General features: G+C 39.0%; 1 protein-coding gene across 1 annotated transcript; it reads left to right on the top strand.

The window, feature by feature from the left end:
• Window positions 1–11,028: 11,028 nt before the first annotated feature.
• MRPL15 (mitochondrial ribosomal protein L15) lies at window positions 11,029–17,175 on the top strand. Its single transcript, XM_017669550.3, has 5 exons — window positions 11,029–11,220; window positions 12,024–12,178; window positions 12,758–12,923; window positions 16,095–16,218; window positions 16,654–17,175. The coding sequence occupies exons 1-5, from the start codon at window positions 11,113–11,115 to the stop codon at window positions 16,989–16,991; spliced, it is 891 nt and encodes a 296-aa protein (XP_017525039.1). The 5' UTR covers window positions 11,029–11,112; the 3' UTR covers window positions 16,992–17,175.
• Window positions 17,176–22,375: the final 5,200 nt, after the last annotated feature.

The following is a 22,375-nucleotide window of genomic DNA, read 5'->3' as shown; positions in this document are numbered from 1 at the left end:
ACAAAAGAAAAGCAAGTGATTTTTGAAAGTCTTAAAGGGACAGGAGCCTCACAGCTGGACGGAAATGTCCCAGTGCACTCAGCCCAGCAGCTGAAAATCCCAGGGAACTCCAGGCGCCCTAACCCCTTGAGTGGCAGTGCAGCTCTGAGACACTTCACGGCGATAAACAGCCTCCCACCCGTTCCCCCTCTGACGCGACCCCACCACAGCAGAGCAGCAGCCTGAGACTGGCCACACCCACAGCAGCCGCGCAGAGTTTCCTCCACAGCGGCCCGGGCAGGAATCAGAGACCCTTTCTGCGTGCAGCTGCCCAGCACAAGCTGCTAGGAGTTGGCAAGGAGCAAGCAGGAAGGGAATTTGTCCTCCCAGCTGACACATGCACCAACTGCCCATGACTACCTCTATCGCCATGAAAAGGCAGAAGAATTTGATCCAGACCGAAATCACACAGAAATCCTCCCCTGAGAGGGAACCTGGGGAGATATACTCAATCTTCCTGAAAAAAAATTAAAAATAAACGTCATAACAATGCTGCTGGACTTGCAGAGAAATATGCAAGAGCTAAGGAGGGAGAATACAGAAATAAAGCAATCTCTGGAAGGACTTAAAAGCAGAATGGATGTGGTACAAGAGGCCATTAATGGAATAAAAATCAGAGAACAGGAATGCAGAGAAGCTGACGCAGAGAGAGATAAAGGGATCTCCAGGAATGAAAGAATGTTGAGAGAACTGTGTGACCAATCCAGGCAGAGCAGTATTCGCATTATAGGGGTACCAGAAGAAAAAGAGAGAGAAGAAGGGATAGAAAGTATATTTGAACAAATAATTGCTGAAAACTTCCCCAAACTCAGGAAGAAAATGGCCACTCAAGCCACAGAGGCACACGGAACTCCCAGCACAGGGGAACCAGGGAGGACAACATCAAGACACATAATAATTAAAGAGGCAAGGATCAAGGACAGAGACAGAGTACTGGGGGTAGCGAGAGAGAAAAAAGGTCACCTACAAAGGAAAACCCATCAGGCTGTCATCGGACTTCTCAGCGGAGACCTTGCAGACTAGAAGAGAATGGCATGACGTGTTTGGTGTGGTGAAACAGAAGGGCCTTGAGCCAAGAATACTGTATCCAGCACAATTATCATTTAAATATGAAGGAGGGATTAAACAATTCCCAGAGAAGCAAAAGTTGAGGGAATTTGCCTCCCACAAAACACCTCTACAGGGTATTTCAGAGGGACTGCTCAAGAAGGAAGCACTCTTAAGCCCAAATAGATGTCACCAGAAAAAATAAAATCACAGCAAAGAAAGCAGAACAATCAAATACTAAGGCAAAAAAATAAAATCAACTACCCACAAAAGCAGTCAAATGAAACACAGAAGAGCACAGAATAAAACAACCAACATATAAAAAAAGGAGGAGGAGGAATAAGAAGGGAGAGAAATAAAGAATCACCAGACAGTGTCTATAATAGCTCAATAAGAAAGTTAAATTAGACAGTAAGATAGTAAAGAAGCTAACATTGAACCTTTGGTAACCATGAATCTAAAGCCTGCAATGGCAATAAGTACATATCTTTCAATAATCACCCTAAATGTAAATGGACTGAATGCACCAATCAAAAGACACAGAGTAATAGAACGGATAAAAAAGCAAGACCCAACTATATGCTGTTTACAAGAGACTCACCTTAAACCCAAAGACATGCACAGACATGCACAGTCAAGGGATGGAAAAAGATATTTCATGGAGATATCACAAGGAGAAAAAAGCAGGTGTTGCAGTACTAGTATCAGATAAAATAGACTTCCAAACAAAGAAAGTCGAGATAAAGAAGGACACTACATAATGATAAAGGGGTCAATCCAACAAGAGGATATAACCATTATAAATATATATGCATTCAATACAGGAGCACTAACATATGTGAAATAAATACTAACAGAATTAAAGGAGGAAATAGAATGCAATGCACTCACGTTAGGAGACTTCAACACACCACTCACTCCAAAGGACAGAAAATAAGTAAGGACACACAGGCACTGAAAAACACTAGTCGAGATGGACCTAATAAACATCTATAGAGCTCTACACCCAAAAGCAACAGGATACACATTCTTCTCAAGTGCACATGGAACATTCTCAAAAATAGACCACATACTAGGACACAAAAGAGCCTCAGTAAATTCCAAAAGATTGAAATTCTACCAACCAACTTATCAGACCACAAAGGTATAAAACTAGAAATAAATTGCACAAAGAAAGCAAAAAGGCTCACAAACACATGGAGGCTTAACAACATGCTCCTAAATAATCAATGGATCAACAGCCAAATCAAAATAGAGATAAGCAATATATGGAAACAAATGACAACAACAACACAAAGCCCTAACTTCTGTGGGACACAGCAAACGCAGTTTAAAGAGGAAAGTATATAGCAATCCAGGCCTATCTAAAGAAGGAAGAACAATCCCTAAAGACACAATTATTGAAATTGGAAAAAGAAGAACAAATGAGCCTAAAGTCAGCAGAAGGACAGACATAATAAAGATCAGAGAAGAAATAAATAAAATTGAGAAGAATAAAACAACAGACAAAATCAATGCAACCAAGAGCAGATTCTCTGAGAAAATAAACAAAATAGACAAGGCCATAGCCAGACCTATTAAGAGAAAAAGAGAATCGACACACATAAACAGAATCACAAATGAGAAAGGAAAAATCATGATGGACACCACAGAAATACAAAGAATTATTAAAGAATACTATGAAAACCTATATACTAACACGCTGGAAAACGTAGAAGAAATGGACAACTTCCTAGAAAAATACAACCTTCCAAGACTGACCAAGGAAGAAACAGCAAATCTAAACAGACCAATTACCAGCAACAAAATTGAAGCAGTAATCAAAAAACTACCCAAGAGCAAAACTCCTGGGCCAAATGGATTCACTGTGGAGTTTTATCAGACATACAGAGAAGACATTATACCCATTCTCCTTAAAGTTTTCTAAAAAATAGAAGAAGAGGGAATACTTCCAGACTCATTCTATGAAGCCAGCATCACGCTAATACCAAAACCAGGCAAAGACCCCACCAAAAAAGAAAACTACAGACCAATATCCTTGATGAATGTAGATGCAAAAACACTCAACAAAATATTAGCAAACTGAATTCAAAAATACATCAAAAGGATCATACACCATCACCAAGTGGGACTCATCCCAGGGATGCAAGGATGGTACAACATTCAAAAATCCATCAACATCATCCACCACATCAACAAAAAGAAAGACAAAAACAACATGATCATCTCCATAGATGCTTAAAAAGCATTCAACAGAATTCAACATCCATTCATGATAAAAACTCTCAACAAAATGGGCATAGAGGGCAAGTACCTCAACATAATAAAGGCCATATATGACAAACCCACAGCCAACATCATACTTAACAGCAAGAAGCTGAAAGCTTTTCCTCTAAGCTCGGGAACAAGACAGGGATGCCCACTCTCCCCACTGTTATTCAATATAGTACTGGAGGTCCTAGCCATGGCAATTACACAAAACAAAGAAATACAAGGAATCCAGATCAGTAAAGAAGTCAAACTGTCACTAATTGCAGATGACATGATATTGTACATAAAAAACCCTAAAGACTCCACTCAAAAACTACTAGAACTAATATCAGAATTCAGCAAAGTTGCAGAATACAAAATTAATACACAGAAACTGAGGCTTTCCTATACACCAACAATGAACTAATAGAGAAATCAGGAAAACAATTCCATTCACAATTGCATCAAAAATAATAAAATACGTAGGAATAAACCTAGCCAAGGAAGTGAAAGACCTATACCCCAAAAACTACAAGACACTCTTAAGAGAAATTAAAGAGGCACTGGAAACTCATCTCATGCTCTTGACTAGGAAGAATTAATATTGTCAAAATGGCCATCCTGCCCAAAGCAATCTACAGATTCAATGCAATCCCTATCAAATTACCAACAGCATTCTTCAACGAACTGGAACAAATGGTTCTAAAATTCATATGGAACCACAAAAGACCCTGAATAGTCAAAGCAATCCTGAGAAGGAGGAATAAACTGGGGGGTATCTCGCTCCCCAACTTCAGGCTCTACTACAAAGCCACAGTAATCAAGACAATTTGGTACTGGCACAAGAACAGAGCCACAGACCAGTGGAACAGAATAGAGTCTCCAAACATTAACCCAAACATATATGGTCAACTAATATATGGTAAAGGAGCCATGGACATACAATGGGGAAATGACAGTCTCTTCAACAGCTGGGGTTGGGAAAACTGGACAGCTACATGTAAGAGAATGAAACTGGATCATTGTCTAACCCCATACACAAAAGTAAATTTGAAATGGATCAAAGACCTGAATGTAAGCCATGAAACCATAAAACTCTTAGAAAAAAACAGGCAAAAATCTCTTGGACATAAACATGTGCGACTTCTTCATGAACGTATCTCCCCAGGCAAGGGAAACAAAAGCAAAAATGAACAAGTGAGACTACATCAAGCTGAAAAGATTCTGTACAGCAAAGGACACCATCAATAGAACAAAAAGGCATCCTACAGGATGGGAGAATATATTCATAAATGAGAGATCCGATAAAGGCTTGACATGCAAAATATATAAAGAGCTCATGCACCTAAACAAACAAAAAGCAAATAATCCAATTAAAAAATGGGCAGAGGAGCTGATCAGACAGTTCTCCAAAGAAGAAATTCAGATGGCCAACAGACACATGAAGAGATGCTCCACATCACTAATCATCAGATAAATGCAAATTAAAACCACAATGAGATATCCCCTTACACCAGTTAGGGTGGCCAACATCCAAAAGACAAACAAGAAATGCTGATGAGGATGTGGAGAAACGGGAACCCTCCTACACTGCTGGTGGGAATGTAAATTAGTTCAACCATTGTGGAAAGCAGTATGGAGGTTCCTCAAAAAACTCAAAATAGAAATAACATTTGACCCAGGAATTCCATTCCTAGGAATTTACCCTAAGAATTCAGGAGCCCAGTTTGAAAAAGACATATGCACCCCTATGTTTATCGCAGCACTGTTTACAATAGCCAAGAAATGGAAGCAACCTAAGTGTCCATCAGTAGATGAATGGATAAAGAAAATGTGGTACATATACACAATGGAATATTATTCAGCCATAAGAAGAAAACAAATCGTACCATTTGCAACAACATGGATGGAGCTAGAGGGTATTATGCTCTGTGAAATAAGCCAGGTGGAGAAAGACAAGTACCAAATAATTTCAGTCATATGTGGAATGTAAGAACAAAGGAAAAACTGAAGGAACAAAACAGCAGCAGACTCACAGAACCCAAGAAAGGACTAACAGTTACCAAAGGGAAAGGGACTGGGAAGGATTGGTGAGAAAGGAGGGAGAAGGGGTGGGAAGAAGAAAGGGGGCCTAATGATTAGCATGTAGAATGTGGGGCAGGGCACGGGGAGGGGCTGTGCAATACAGAGAAGACAAGCAGTGATTTTACAGCATCTTACTATGCTGATGGACAGTGATTAATGGGGTTTGTGGGGGGGACTTGGTGAAGGGGGGACCCTAGTAAACATAATGTTCCTCATGTAATTGTAGATTAATGATACCAAAATGAAAAAAAATAAATAAATAAAAACATTTCAGATAACTGTGGTAGAAAATGGGCAAAGAAAATATTTTTTTCTCAATATTTAGAGGTCAGAGAGTGTAGGAGGAGCTAGTCAAAGTGAGAGAGGTCAAACAGGATGGAGGAAGAAAACCAGAAATGTGGATTATCCAGACACCAAACAAGGAAGATATTTCAAGGCGAGAGTGTTCAACTGCCTTGAATTTAAAATCAGAAACTTTCTATTTTTCAGGTTTTTTGAGGTAATTCATAGGAAAATGCATAATATACAAAAATTATGCATATTTAATGTATACATTTTGGTAAGTTCAGACGTAATGTTTACACCCATTTTACTATCACCACTATCATGGTAAAAAATATATCCATCCACTCCCAAAGATTTCTTGTGTGCTCTTGCTTTTCTTGAGTGACAAGAACACTGTCTTGCCAATGGGTTTCAGCCTCAGGCAAGTTCACTATGGATTCAGTGAGACCGAAAAATAACAATGGAATGTTCTTGGGGTGAAGGGGTTTATGCTCAACGTTTTTCCCATGGTGGCAGGTCAATCACTAGAATCCTGTCCACTCAGAGGGAGTCTACATGCTACAGGCTGGTCTCTGCCTCTGGGCCTCTCAGCCCCCAGGCCGTCTTGTTTCAGTCCTTGGTGCTGCCACCGCTCCAGCCTCTGCTCTCTTGCAGCTGTGCAGCTGTGCAGCCATGCCACCATGTCACCCAGAGCACTGATTGGAGCTCTTTATATATGGTCAATAAGAACGTATTGCCCACACGCATGTAGTGAGCAAGCCGACCAGGGCCAGGTGAGAATCCTGGTCATAGGAACCTTCACTTTATCCAGAAACACTTAACATAAGATTTACCCTCTTAGCAAGTTTTTAAGTAGACAATACCGTATTGTTAACCATAGGCAAGATGTTATAATGTAGAGCTCTGGGACTTACTCATCCTGCCTAAATGAAACTTTATAACCCTTGATCAACAACTCTCCATCTCCCCCACTTCCAGCCCTTACAACCACCAATCTATTTCCTGCTTATGTTGTTTGTTATTTTAGATAAACTTGTACAAGGGAACCAACCATGCAGTCAGTACTTGTCCTTCTGTGACTTCACTTATTTCACCTAACATAATGTCTTCCACTGTGTTGTCACAAATGGTAGGATTTCCTTAATTTTAATGTCTGGATAATATTTAGTTATATGTATATCCCACATTTGCTTTATTCATTTGTCATTTAGTGGGCATTGGGGTTGTTTCCGTATTTTGGCTACTGTGATAGTGCCACAGCAAACATCAGAGTGTACATATCTCTTTGAGATGCTGATTTCAATTATTGTTTTGGATATATGCCCAGGAGTGGGATATTGTTTTTAATTTTTTGAAGAAACTCCATACAGTTTTCTGTAGTAGCTGCACCATTTACACTCCTACCCAGAGCACAAGGGTTCCAGTTTCTCCATATCCCTGCCAACACATATCTTATGATTTTTTGGTAATAATCATGCTAACATGTGTGAGGTGATACCTCATCATGGTTTTCATTTGCATTTCTTGTCTGATTTGGCAATATAGAGGTTATTCATAGGAAAATGCATGAATCAAAGAGGAGGAAATGGAGACAGACCATGTAGAACTCTCCTGAGTTTTGCTGTGAAAGTAAGAGGATAAATGGGCACAGCTGGAGGAATAGGGAGGGATGATGGGGTGGAGAAAAGTGGTTTGTCTTTTTTTTAAGACAAGCCACATTAGAGCATTTTATATGCTAATGAGACCAGGAGAGATTGATGATGCCAGAAATACAGGGGATAATCAAAACAGCTAAATTCTTAAGCAGGTAGGAGGTGTGGGAGTCGATCACAGTCCAGGTGTCGGGGTGGAAAGACTACTAACAGGAGAAAACCATTTCCTTCTCTTACAGGATATAGAGGCTGAATACAATGGTAGGAAGGATTGTGGATTTAGTGGTGGGATGTGAAAAATACTGCCTCTCTCATGACTTCTTTTCCTAAAGTGTAAGAGAAAATCACTGGCTGAGAGAGAGAAGATAAAAAAATAGTCATCATGGAGAGTGAAAAAGTAAGTTTTCTCAAAATACTGGAATAGGATGACCAATTTGAGGTTTGTGATCATAAAGTTAAAGAAAACCTGTTAGCCTAAAAGCCAGTTCTTTGTGACCAGGAAAGGGGGAAATACTGAAAATTGCTTTACAGAGAGCAACTACTAATGTTGTAGCTTCTTATTTACACTAAAAGATTATTTAAAATGTACATAACAGTCCATGGCAATGTTAAAGAAAATATATAATTAATAGAAGTTGGAAAGTAGAAGAAGCAAAGGAGTGCGAGCGCTTGGGCATGTCAGTATCTTCATTGTACACAGTGAGGAGCTAGTGTTTAATTTTGAATGTTGAAAATCCAAGAAATATTTAAGGTACTTACATTATTTCAATCACACAGTTTACCATAAGAGAACTAAAATACTAGGAATAGTTTAAATGATCTAAATCTTCATCTATCATAAGACAAGTGAATATCCAATATCAAAATTGATAAAACAAGTAGTGATAGAGACATTTTAGTTTATAAATAGGGACGCAACCACCAGAAGAAATAAACACAGAAAATTAAAAGTGATTGTCAATGGAGAACTCCTGTTTCTCATTACAGGCCTTTCTGTGCGATCTGATTTTTTTTGTTAACGTGTACGTATTACGATACCTTAATAAAATTAAAACAGACAGTGTGAATGAAGACCTTTAAGTCAGGACCAAACTTTGATAAAATTAGTCAGTTTTTACCCAAGTGACATTTCCTTCCAGCTCCTTTCCATGACCTCTTCTCAGCTGAGTATTTGTTTTCTACCAATATCAAAGGGATTCACTACTCTCCTGCGCAGGCATCCTCTCACCTTCACTAAGCAAAATTCCACCTGCAGTTGTTTTCTGCTCCTCAACTTGGATCATCACAAAATTAGCTATTCTTGGTGCCATTCTAAAAAGAACTTGTTCTTGGCTCATAGTAAAAGTCAGTAATAATCTAATAACTGAAACTCCTTTCCTCTCCCTGTGCACATCCCTGCCAAGATATTATTTAACATATGATCTCATTTAGGGAGATTAGATGGGAGAGTTTCATGTTTTTGTTTTGTTTTGTTTTGTCATTTTTTAATCTCAGAAACAGTTAAGATTATCAGACTTCACTTCATAGTGTAGTATCATTAGGGTTCATGCCAAGTACCTCATGCAAATTTATACTTTTATTTTCTTCCCCCACTCCCATTCTCTACTCCACTTTGAAAATTTTCATTTTAAATAATGAGCTCGAAGGAATTAATGTGTGTAGACAGACTGTCAAGGCACTGCAATAGGTGGGGGAAGATCATTTGGAGTGTTTGAGAAGAGGCCTTCCTGAGGGACTTCAAATTATACCATCTTTCATTCTTTTTATATCATAAATGATTCAGTGGTCCTTATGAACTGCAGCTGGAATCAGAATGGACCTTAAATAGTTGCTGAGATGTTTTCTTATTACAAGGTCTCAACATGATTTAAACAAATTATAGCACAACACCCCAAGCATGTGGGTGCTTCTAAGTATTATCAGGCAGTGATGATGTTGTAAAACTTCTATAGGCTTCAGGTAAGGATTGATGACTTATACATCACACATCCTTAATTTACATTCTTACAGCACAGATGAAAACTCATCAAATTACTTTGTCAGTTTTATATGCTTAATCAACAATGTTGGATATGGGATAAACAAACAGCTAGCCTACAATTAACCACAATTATTATTTCCACTATTAGCTGATGTCCACCAATCACTTTATATAACCTACACAACAAAGAGCATCTACTTCCAAGAAGTGTGCACATTGTTTTATATTTCCTGTAACCTATTTATTCAACACATTTTTTCCATAATACCATTGGTATTAACACTCACCCAGAAGTTCATTACTTAACGCAAATATTTTCCACATAGCGAAAAAAAAATGCATATCTTTTGGAATCTGAGGGCACATTTTGCAACATATATTGCAACTTGCTTCCTAGAAGTATGAAATTTCTGACAGATGATTAAATATGTTGAACTGAAACCCATAAAGGCAGGAACTAGCTTCTATTTTTTTTTTCCTATATATTCTTTGGACTTTAAAATAGAGTCTGGATTTAATCTTAATACTATTTTATAGAAGTCATATACCTGGTTTTCTTGTATTTGTGCTATTAAGTTTACAATAAGCCTACTCTTTAAAAAAAACTTAATTAAAAAAAAATATTGTTTTGGGACGTTTCCCTAGTAGATGTCAAACAACCTGGGAGAAAGATCCTATCTTTATCCATGTGTATTTTTCAGTAACAACTTCTGTGACTTGCTCATAACTAATTGCTTAGGTAAAGGAACGAATTAAACTTTCTGTACTTTATACTTGATTTAAAATACTTTTTTAAAAGGTTTAAATATAGAAGCAGCTGAGCTCCAAAATTTTATTTCTCATCTTCACTCTCTGTGATCATTAATAGCAACAAAGAGAGCGCCAGCAAGACAGTGAAATATAAGAATAAAAGAAAAAGCAACACTCACGTAAGAGAAAAATAAGGAAGCTCATTTCTTTTTTTTTAGCGAATGTTACGTATTTTGTGCTGCAGATATTCCATTTTATATTATAAAAAATACTTTTATAATAGGAAGCAGTTAGGTTTGAATCCTGGCTCTGCCGCTTATTGAGACCTACCTGACCTTGGCAAGCCTTACCCTCAGTGTGTAAAAGGTTGTAACATCTACCTCCACTAGTTGCTTATAGTTAAATCGAATAAGGATGATTTAATATGCGTCTGGCACAGCGGAAGCGCCCAGCGTGGCTCCTGTCATTATTAGTAAGCGGTGATTGTCTCGGTGACTACGTCAAGAACGCACCGTGTGAAGCCCATTCACAGGTCGGTATGCAATAGGTATTATGAGCTGGATCCTTGGTATTATTTTCGAATCTCAAGGGTGCATGCAATTCGCGAAGCTCTAAACTGATAATTTAGCGTCACTATATTCTCGTTAAGATCAGAGAAGGTACTACCCCTTAAAGACTACAGATTATGAGACCACACACGCCCGGCCCATCAGGCACCCAGGGTCTCCAACGCACAGCGTTTCAATGCGCGCTTCCGTGTGGCGGGAGAAAGCGTCCAGGGTCCGTGTGCGGTACGGGTACCATTTCTCAAAGCAAGACCCCGCCCTCGCCCAAAGGCAGCTCCACGGTGAGGGATCCGCGTGGTCGATTCGGCGGTCGCCAGAGTCCAGGCTCCAGGCGCGCCGCGCGGCATCCAGCCAGAAGTGCGACAGGGGCGGGACCGCGGCCGTAGAGCAGCGCTGCGAGGCCACGTGGGATCCCAGGCGACTCCGAGCGTCCTTGGAGGTCCTGGCTGGCTGTTTCATGGCCGGTTTCGGGCAGAGCGGTGGGGCCCGGGCCCTGGACCTGCTCCGGGCTTTACCTCGTGTAAGCCTGGCCAACCTAAAGCCGAACCCAGGCTCTAGGAAACCGGTAAATAGCTGGTGGCGGTGCGGAGCCGCGCAGGGGGACGGGGGCAGTGAAGCGGCCCTCCCTCCGGGTGGTTCGTGGGTAGTCCAGGGTGTTGAGGTGAACGCAGTGCTGCCGAGCCCAGTTTCTCCGTAACTGCACAGAGGCGAATCTTCCCACTTTGTAGTAAGGTGTATATAAAAGTATAAGTGTGTTAATTAGGGCGGAGGAGCGAAGTCGCAGAAACTAGAGTGATTGTCTCATTCAAACTTGGTTTAAAATGAAGTACTTTCCCAGCATACCTTTATCTACTTAGGAAAGATTTGAATTGACTAAATTAGATGTCTCTTCTGCAAATCACAGAACACAGCTAGAAAAAGTGTTGGTTGGTATGCTGTTAATTTAAACATCAATTCTTTGTGAATTTTTTTAAAGTTTTGGTAAATCTTTAAATGAAATTACATATATTTACAGTTAATTCCAAAATAAGTGTTCTTGCATATCACGTAAACGTTGTTAATGGGTGTTTTAATTCTAGGATTTTTTCCAATTTCAGCTTATCGTGAGATCCTTTCTCCCATTCCATCTTTGGAACTTTGCCTTTGAAACACAGCCTGGATTTTCATTACAAGAATTAGCAATGTCTTCAGAGGCAAAGATGATGATTTAGATTGTTTGGAGGTTAGAGCAGGTAGAACCGTGCTTGGCCTATAGTAGTTGTGTTAGCTAATACTGGTTGGTTTGATGAATGAATGGCATAACAACAAAAGGGAGAACTACAGTTTTTAAAAATGCATCTGTAGATCTTAAAATCGCCTTATTTGTAGGAAAGAAGACCAAGAGGTCGTAGAAGAGGTAGAAAATGTGGCAGAGGCCATAAAGGAGAACGGCAGAGAGGAACCCGGCCCCGCCTGGGCTTTGAGGGAGGACAGACGCCATTTTATATCCGAATCCCAAAATACGGGTTTAATGAAGGACATAGGTAAGGTTGATTTGCTTTTTAAAGTAAAAATAACTAATTTTAATTGAGAGTCACCTAAAGAATAGCTTGGTAGAAATTTAAATTCACTTTAAGGCAACTTTTGCTAATGTTCTCTGAATCATTTTTGGTAATGAATTTAGGCTGGATTAGTAGGAAAAAGGCCCAGGTGTTGCACTCAGACCTGCTAAATAGAGGTAAATAGACTTGCTCTTGTGGGCATTTAAAGGCTTTGCAGTAATATATATAAAAATCTGGCCCATTTAGTCACCCAATATATGACTACCAGTGTTACTTTGAACTCCATTAATGTATAATTCAAATAGTGGGTTAAAATTTCCACGAATTTGTTATTTATGTAAATGAATTAAGTAAACGCTTAGAGAGGCAAATTATTTTTAGTGAAACAAAGAAAATATTTGTTTTGTTTCATTACCAAAAATCAAGCAATATTATGTGTTTTTCTTCTCACGAGGGTTTATTAAACCATTTAAATTGATGAAAGAAAACACAGTACAGAGTTTTGAGTTGATTTGGAAGATAAATTTTGAGTTTTCCAACTGTGACTTCCTTGTTCTGTAGCTTCAGACGCCAGTATCAGCCTTTGAGTCTCAACAGATTGCAGTATCTGATTGATTTGGGTCGAATTGATCCTACTCAACCTATTGACTTAACTCAGCTTGTCAATGGGAGAGGTGTGACCATCCAGCCACTTAAAAGGGATTATGGTGTCCAACTGGTGGAGGAGGTAAGTCTGGATTAGATTTTTTGGAGTTACACAGAAGGCTGTTTATAATTTCCATATAATCAACACTGCCTTTATTTCTTCTGAGTTGTCATATAATCATTACATAGTAGCCATCGTGTTACACTCGCTTGTAGCTTTAGAAAGTTTACATGTTCTCATTGAGGGTCCTCTGGATCCTGGTTCTGTAATGCTCTTCTGTGTCTCCATTCATCTTGCTCCATCAGTCCCTTTGGTTCTCTGCTCAGATGTCATCACATCAGGAAATTCTTTTTTGACATCCTTTTGTAAAAGAGCGCTCACACCTCTTCCACCCCTTCCCCCAACCCCATAGTCAAAACCGTCTTCCTTACCCTACCCAAAGTGTTGTTCTATGAATATATTAACACTGACATTTATTACCAAGTAATGCATTTATTTTTCATTGCCTTCCTTATTGTAATAGTTCTGTGAGAATAGGTACTTTAATTCATGCTGTAATTTTCTAATTGCAGTAAGGAGTCTTGTATTTATAGGAATTGGCTAGGAGTTTCATAAGCAAATAAACTTGAACATTGTTAATCAGCTATTTCTTGGGTGTCAGTAATACAGCTATGTAAGTGACTTAGTGTCCACTAGAGGGAAGCACATGTTCATGGAAAATCCTTTGAGATTCCTTTGAAAAAATGAACCTATGGATAAAAGCTTTCCAAATGCATCCTTAAGCCCCAGTATTCTGCTCTGGGTGTATAAGTGAGTACACGTGTAAATTAACATAGATAAATCCATGACTGCATCAGCCATTAAACTGCACATTCCAACAGCCTTCAGGTGTGTGTCTATTAAACAAACAGAAATAATCCTGACAGCTGCACCTGGGCAGTCATTCAGTAAGTATCATTACCCATCATTTGTAGCTCTATTTTTGTAGCTCTATAAATTGGTCAACCTTTTCTGGATTTCAGATTTGGAGTAAATAGTGGATAATAAGACTTTGAATCTTGCAGCACAAAACTATCAATTTGGGAATATATGTTCTTAGGAAAAATAAAAGAAACTTAACTGATACAAAGACATTCCTAAAAATACATTTTATAATACTGAAAATACTGGAACTAACTCCCAGTGCCCAAGGATAGGGACATGCTTAAGCAATTTATGGAATAGCAGTTAAAAATCACAGGTAATAAAAGACCTTATTTTATTGACTCATGTGTTGATTATAACTGTGCAGACCAGTGTCATAGATGGGAAAAAATGTGTCTTAGAAATGGTGAAACATTGGAAATACATTAAAAATTCATAATTAATATAAGGAACTTGATTGGAAGTCAGCTTGTTTCAGCTATGCCAAAATAGCAAAAAATTTCTATCACCACAAAAAGAATGGTAATGCTGCAGTCTTAATTTTTGTCAGAATCTGTTGTATAGCACATCCTAATTAAAGTGACCTGAAAGAACTTTAGAAAGTTCAGGACTATATTTTTTAGTGTTGACCATTCCAGGGAAAAGTAGACATTTTTTTTTTTGTCATTTTAGAGACTGTAGTAAAATCAATGGTGAATTTCTGTTGTCCTCTTCTGCCTTTTTCCCAGAGGGGCCTATCCCTCCAAAGCTTATACTGTGGTGTCAGATGGTTTGTCTTTGCTGGGTCCAGTCCAGTCGGCCTCCTCTTTAACCATCTCTTGGCCACTTAGGGAAAGGGAAGATAAGTTTTTGATTTGTATCATATAGCACAGTGTTATAGTTAAGAACACAGATGCTGTTGGAGAACACAGTTAGTGGTTCTGTAACATCTTACTATGCTGATGATAGTGACTGCACTGGACGGGGTGAGGACTTGATAATATGGGTAAATGTTGAATCACTGTGTTGTATATTTGAAACCAATATAATATTGTATATCAATGATACTTTAATTTTTAAAAAAAGTACAATGATCCTGGCTGTACAATTTTGAAAAATGGACATAACTCAATTGCCTTTAAAAAATCAGATAGCCCCAGTTATCCTACCAAGAAAATGAGTTCATTTGGGAGAAGTAGAGGGATTGCAATTCAGGATAAGCAAACCATAGTGAGTTATAGGCCTAAGTCCTGGAGAATGAAGAAGAGGTGTATATTTTTTTATAGAGAAAAAGTGAGAGTTGGGAGGGGCTCTTTAGAATGAAAGTTCACTGGAGTAGACAAAGTTCAGGGTGATGACAGTTGCTCATTGGCTGTTGCTGGGCAGAAAATATCATCCTCCTTTTGCCATAACCTGACCTCCTTGGGTGTATAAAGCAAGCTTCTTTCTGTTGTGGAATACTAGGTTTATTCTTTCTGCTGGAATTTGGGAATGGTGGCAGTAGTAGCACATGAGAGCTCCCTTTTAGGACTTCCCATCTCATTTTCAGTGTGTGTATAACATCCACACACACCTTTTGTGTTATAGAACATTTCCATCTCCCTAGATATTTCTCACATGGCCCTCGCCAGTCAATCTACTGCTCCCAGGCAGCCACTGTTCTAATTGACCTTGGATTCATTGTTTCACATTTTATGACTTCGTATGGATGGAATCACACAGTTATCTCCTCTTTTATGTAAGGCTTCTTCACTCAGCATACTGTTTTGGAGATTATCTGTGCTGTTGCATGTATCAGCTATTTGTTCTTTTTGCTGAGCTGTATTTCATTGTTCACCAGTTTGCTCATCTATTCTCTTTGGATGGACACTTGGGTGATTTCAGTTTTTGACAATTATAAATAAAGCTGCTGTGAGCATTCTGTGCAAGAAAAAAAAAATGCCGTGACTAGACATCCTGGTATAGAATCCTACCTTTGTGATCTTGGGCAACTTACCTAATATCTCTGTACTTGTGTCTCCATCTATGAAGTTGGTTTAGCAATGGTTCTGTCATAAGGTTATGAGTATTAAACAGTCTACTGTTAATGAGGTACTTGGAATCGGTGCTTATGTTGTTACCTACTAAATATATAAAATGAAAATATAGTTGTGCCTGCTTACAGGGAATGAAAATTAGTAACACAAGGTGACCTAAAAAAATGTAAAATAACTTGTTTTTTGATAGGACCTCAAAGCAGAGGTACTTAAAGTAGGCACTTTGGAGGAGGAAACAGGGTGGAAAGGAAGCATGCCATATTTACATTTGGCCCTGCTATCTACTAACAGACTTTATTTTGACTTATTACAGGGTGCTGACACCTTTAAGGCGAAAGTTAATATTGAAGTACAGTTGGCCTCCGAACTAGCCATTGCTGCAATTGAAAAACATGGCGGTGTTGTTACTACTGCCTTCTATGACCCAAGGAGTTTGGGTGAGCGTGTTCTGCAGTCATCTTCTCTTCCTCGTCATCTCAGGCTGGCTGCCATATGAGATTTCACAAGTCCTTGCGGCTGTTTGACTTGCAGTTAGGACAACTCAGTTTTCTGTTTCGGGATTTCTTGTTAGTGATGTGGCCACTCAAGCTCTATCTTATAATATTCTTGAGACAGTTATGTCATAAAAAGGTTTTGTGTTTAAGCATGGGACTTAAATATGATGTTACCTATGTGTAGAAATTCGTTAGTCTTTGGTAATTCAGGAGTAACTGACTTCCAAGATGCAGTTTTTTTTTAATGAAGCATTTCATTTGTTTAAAAAAGTTACTGTAATTAAGTTCTCATATTAGTAATATTTAACAGTTAAAAATTAAAAGAAAATCATTATGTATAGAGCTAGTATTTACATCTCTTTTTTTAAATGTTTGTAGACATTCTGTGCAAACCCGTTCCGTTCTTTCTGCGGGGACAACCCATTCCAAAGCGAATGCTCCCCCCTGAAGTCCTGGTACCATATTACACTGATGCAAAGAATCGTGGTTACTTGGCAGACCCTTCCACATTTCCTGAGGCAAGACTTGAACTCGCCAAGAAGTATGGCTATATTTTACCTGATGTCACTAAAGACGAGCTCTTCAAAATGCTCAGTATGCGAAAGGATCCAAGGCAGATTTTCTTCGGTCTTGCTCCTGGATGGGTGGTGAATATGGCAGATAAGAAAATCCTAAAACCTACAGATAAGGATCTCCTCAAATATTATAGCTCGTGAATTCCCTTCCAAGAAAGCCTAGTTGTAAAAGAGTGCTGGAAAAGGGACTGAAACTTATGTATTTTTCATTGCATTTTCTTAGCTTGTAATTCTCCAGATGTATGTTTTCTGTGTAATAATATTTTTCTTATTTTTATCTAAAATTAAAAATGCAACTAAGCAAGAACTGCATAGAGGAACTGAATCTGTGTTGGTTCTTTCTCATTTAAAGATAAAAATTCCCTGGTTTTCTGCCAAAGAAAGATTAAAACGTTTAGAATATTTGTAGTTGGTTTTTTTATCCAGGTCATGTTTTATTGTTGCAGAATGAATGTGCAGATGGATAGGATTGTTGGTAGGCCTGCTCAGTCGGGGTTAGAGCAGATGGGAATGAGCTGGTGGCCTGTCTTAAATTAGTAGCCTCACAGAAGTGCTATACCCAGTGTCGAGACATAAAACCTTCATCCATGGGTAATTGAGATGTGAGTTTTAAGGTTTAAGTCTGGTGGATAGCTTCTAAGTGATATGATTATTTGCTGGCAAAAACTGCAATAAAAACTTCAAGAGAATTCATTTTTTCAACTCTGATATGACTATAATGATTAAGCCATTCATTAGCCTGTTTTCTTTTTTTTTTTTAATTTTACATTGGTATCATTAATCTACAATTACATGAAGGAATTATGTTCATTAGGCTCCCCCTGTCACCAGGTCCCCCCGACATACCGGTTCACAGTCACTGTCCATCAACACAGTAAGATGCTGTAAAATCACTACTAGTCTTCTCTGTGTTGCACAGCCTTCCTCATGCCCCCCTCACACTATACATGTTAATTGTAATGCCCCCTTTCTTTTTTCCTGCCCTTATCCCTCCCTTCCTACCCCTCCTCCCCAGTCCCTTTCCCTTTGGTAACTGTTAGTCCATTCTTGGGTTCTGTGCTTCTGCTGCTGTTTTGGTCCTTCAGTTTTCTTTTGTTCTTAGACTCCACAAATGAGTGAAATCATTTGGTACTTGTCTTTCTCCGCCTGGCTTATTTCACTGAGCACAATACCCTCTAGCTCCATCCATGTTGTTGCAAATGGTAGGATCTGTTTTTTTCTTATAGCTGAGTAATATTCCATTGTGTATATGTATCACATCTTGTTTATCCATTCATCTACTGATGGACATTTAGGTTGCTTCCATATCTTGGCTATTGTAAATAGTGCAGCAATAAACATAAGGGTGCATCTGTCTTTTTCAAACTGGAGTGCTGCATTCTTAGGGTGAATTCCTAGAAGTGGAATTCCTGGGTCAAATGGTATTTCTATTTTGAGGATTTTGAGGAATCTCCATACTGCTTTCCACAATGGTTGAACTAATTTACATTCCCACCAGCAGTGTAGGAGGGTTCCCCATTCTCCACAACCTCGCCAACATTTGTTGTTGTCTGTCTTTTGGATGGTAGCCATCCTTACTGGTGTGAGATGATATCTCATTGTGGTTTTAATTTGCATTTCTCTGATGACAAGCGATGTGGAGCATCTTTTCGTGTGTCTGTTGGCCATCTGAATTTCTTCTTTGGAGAAATGTCAGATCAGCTCCTCTGCCCATTTTTAAATTGAAATGTTTGCTTTTTGTTGAGGAGCGTGAGCTCTTTATATATTTTGGATGTCAGCCCTTGACCGGATCTGTCATTTTTTTTTTTTTTTTTTTTAGAGGGCATCTCTCATTTATTGATCAAATGGTTGTTAACAACAATAAAATTCAGTATGGGGGTGGTCAATGCTCAATGTACAATCATTAATCCATCTCAAGCCTAATTCTCGTCAGTCTCCAATCTTCTGAAGCATAACGAACAAGTTCTTACATGGTGAACGAATTCTTACATAGTGAATAAATTCTTACATGGTGAACAGTACAAGGGCATTCATCACAGAAACTTTCGGTTTTGATCACACATGAACTATAAACAATCAGGTCAAATATGAATATTCGTTTGATTTTTATACTTGTTTTATATGTTGATCCGACATTTCTCCCTTTATTATTATTATTATTATTATTATTTTTATTTTTAATAAAATGCTGAAGTGGTAGGTAGATGCAAGATAAAGGTAGAAAACATAGTTTAGTGCTGGAAGAGGGCAAAGGTGTGTGCCTATGGACTAAGTATTAATCCAAGCTAGACAAGGGCAGCAAAACATCCACGGATGCAGAAGATTTCTCAAAGCAGGGGGATGAGGTTCTGAGCCTCACCTCTGTTGATCCCCAATTTCTCACCTGATGGCCCCCCTGCGACTGTGCCTGTCTTAGGTTGTTCCTCCCTTGAGGAATCTTACCCGTCTCTGGCTAACCAGTCATCTTCCGGGACCATACAGGGAAATGTAAAGTTAGTAAGTGAGAGAGAAGCCATATTGTTTGAAAAGGTTAGCTTTTTACTGTGCAGATTTATGCCCTGTGGCTTCTATGCCCAGCACTTGTCTCGAGGTATCTTTACCACCTGGAGGAATTATGATACTCAGTAAATTCGATATGAGGCACGAATTCTATTTAAGGGTTGTAATTAGGAAGGAAGAAGAAAAGCTATAGAGGTAGCATATGGAAGAAAACATGGGAGGATTGATTATTTCTTTGACATATCTTCGTGTAGAGTACCTTAAGTATGTACAGGTTTTAAACTACTAACTAACTTGCGCACACATATTAACATTAATAGGAATACGGTGACATAAACAAAGCAAATCTATAATACCATCCATCTCTGAAGCGAAGAAAACTATTTAGGCACCCTAGGCATTTGTGAAAATTTGTCTATGATATGATGGATATTGTCCTACTGTACTTGAACAGTCTGAGAAAAGTCAGACAAATTAAAGCAGCCCATTTCTGGGATCTGTTCACATCCCATATGTTCTTTTTACCATAGATAGTCTATAGTCATGAGATTTTGGAGTGCTACAACTTGCACCCTTCCCAACTCCTGGTTGAGTTCCAACAGTGCAGATCTGGTCAAATTCGTTGTCTCACTGTATGCACATGCCAGCCTAGACATCTCCCTCCTCATTCCATTGGCAAGTCCAGGAAGTGGTGGGGTGGACGCAGCCACAACCGCAGCATCGCCCGGATCCCTGTGGAGGCTTTTTAATGATCATCCCCCCGCACAAGTCCTCCAGAGAGTGCTGATGCCGGAAGCTCCTCCTCATATCGTATCTTAGTTCATTTTCTGGGTATCCAAGCTAAGCCTTGATCTTCTGCATAGAAACAAACAGACCCTTTGCCCACACTTTGACATGCCCTCTATACCACTGTGCAGAACTCATTGGAGGTCAGAACACAGGGACTGCCTTTTTTTTTTTTTTTTATTAAGAGAAAGGAATATTATCAGAGAAGAGTACCTCCATAGCTGATCATCTGACACCCTTTAAGTGATCAACATTAAGGATATTTAAAGCATGCATTGATCTTTGATTTACCAATAGTTTAATCCTATTAGGAGTAATCCCCCTTTTCTTTCTTTCTTTTTTTTTTTTTTTAATCTTTAATCTACACTTACATGAAGAGTACTATGTTTACTATGCTCTCCCCTATATCAGGTCCCCCCTAACAACCACCTTATGGTTACTGTCCATCAGCTTAGCAAAATGTTGTAGAATCCCTACTTGTCCTCTCTGTGTTGTGCAGCCCACCCTCCCCTTTCTCCCTCCCACCCATGCATGCTAATCTTAATACCCCCCTTCTTCTTCCCCCCCTTATCCCTCCCTGCCCACCCATCCTCCCCAGTTCCTTTCCCTTTGGTACCTGTTAGTCCATTTTTGGGTTCTGTAATTCTGCTGCTGTTTTGTTCCTTCAGTTTTTCCTTTGTTCTTATACTCCTCAGATGAGTGAAATCATTTGGTATTCTCTTTCTCAGCTCAGCTTATTTCACTGAGCATAATACTCTCCAGCTCCATCCATGTTGCTGCAAATGGTTGGATTTTTCCACTTATTATGACTGAGTAGTATTGCATTGTGTATATATACCACATCTTCTTTATCCATTCATTACCGATGGACATTTAGGTTGCTTCCAATTCTTGGCTATTGTAAATAGAGCTGCGATAAACATAGGGGTGCATCTGTCTTTCTCAAACTTGATTGCTGTGTTCTTAGGGTAAATTCCTAGGAGTGGATTTCCTGGGTCAAATGGTAGGTCTGTTTTGAGCATTTTGATGAACCTCCAAACTGCTTTCCACAATGGTTGAACTAATTTACATTACCACCAGCAGTGTAGGAGGGTTCCCCTTTCTCCACAGCCTCACCAACATTTGTTGTTTGTCTTTTGGATGGCAGGTCTCCTTACTGGTGTGAGGTGATACCTCATTGTAGTTTTAATTTGCATTTCTCTGATAATTAGCGATGTGGAGCATCTTTTCATGTGTCTCTTGGCCATCTGTATTTCTTTTTTAGAGAACTGTCTGTTCAGTTCCTCTGCCCATTTTTTAATTGGGTTATTTGTTTTTTGTTTGTTGAGGCGTGTGAGCTCTTTATATATTCTGGACGTCAAGCCTTTATCGGATCTGTCACTTTCAAATATATTCTCCCATACTGTAGGGTTCCTTTTTGTTCTATTGATGGTGTCTTTCGCTGTACTGAAGCTTTTCAGCTTAATGTAGTCCCACTTGCTCATTTTTGCTGTTGTTTTCCTTGCCCGGGGAGATATGTTCAAGAAGAGGTCACTCATGTTTATGTCTAAGAGGTTTTTGCCTATGTTTTTTTCCAAGAGTTTAATGGTTTCATGACTTACATTCAGGTCTTTGATCCATTTTGAGTTTACCTTTGTATATGGGGTTAGACAATGGTCCAGTTTCATTCTCCTACACGTAGCTGTCCAGTTTTGCCAACACCATCTGTTGAAGAGACTGTCATTTTGCCATTGTATGTCAATGGCTCCTTTATCAAATATTAATTGACTGTATTTGCTTGGGTTAATTTCTGGAGTCTGTAGTCTGTTCCACTGGTCTGTGGCTCTGTTCTTGTGCCAGTACCAAATTGTCTTGATTACTATGGCTTTGTAGTAGAGCTTGAAGTTGTGGAGTGAGATCCCCCCTACTTTATTCTTCTTTTTCAGGATTGCTTTGGCTATTTGGGGTCTTTGGTGTTTCCATATGAATTTTTGAATTATTTGTTCCAATTCATTGAAGAATGTTGCTGGTAATTTGATAGGGATTGCATCAAATCTGTGTATTGCTTTGGGCAGGATGGCCATTTGACGATATTAATTCTTCCTAGCCATGAGCATGGGATGAGTTTCCATTTATTAGTGTCCCCTTTAATTTCTCTTAAGAGTGACTTGTAGTTTTCAGAATATAAGTCTTTCACTTCTTTGGTTAGGTTTATTCCTAGGTATTTTATTCTTTTTGATGCAATGGTGAATGGAATTGTT

Source organism: Manis javanica, chromosome 2 (assembly GCF_040802235.1).
Source record: "Manis javanica isolate MJ-LG chromosome 2, MJ_LKY, whole genome shotgun sequence".
NCBI lineage: Eukaryota > Metazoa > Chordata > Mammalia > Pholidota > Manidae > Manis > Manis javanica.
This window is presented reverse-complemented; position numbering and strand designations above follow the sequence as displayed.

Excerpts from the sequence above, each read along its gene's own strand:
- MRPL15 (XM_017669550.3), top strand. The coding sequence starts at position 11,113 with ATGGCCGGTTTCGGGCAGAGCGGTGGGGCCCGGGCCCTGGACCTGCTC. Across the intron at positions 11,221-12,023 it reads ACCCAGGCTCTAGGAAACCG|GAAAGAAGACCAAGAGGTCG; the intron begins GTAAATAGCTGG and ends CCTTATTTGTAG. Across the intron at positions 12,924-16,094 it reads GTGTCCAACTGGTGGAGGAG|GGTGCTGACACCTTTAAGGC; the intron begins GTAAGTCTGGAT and ends GACTTATTACAG.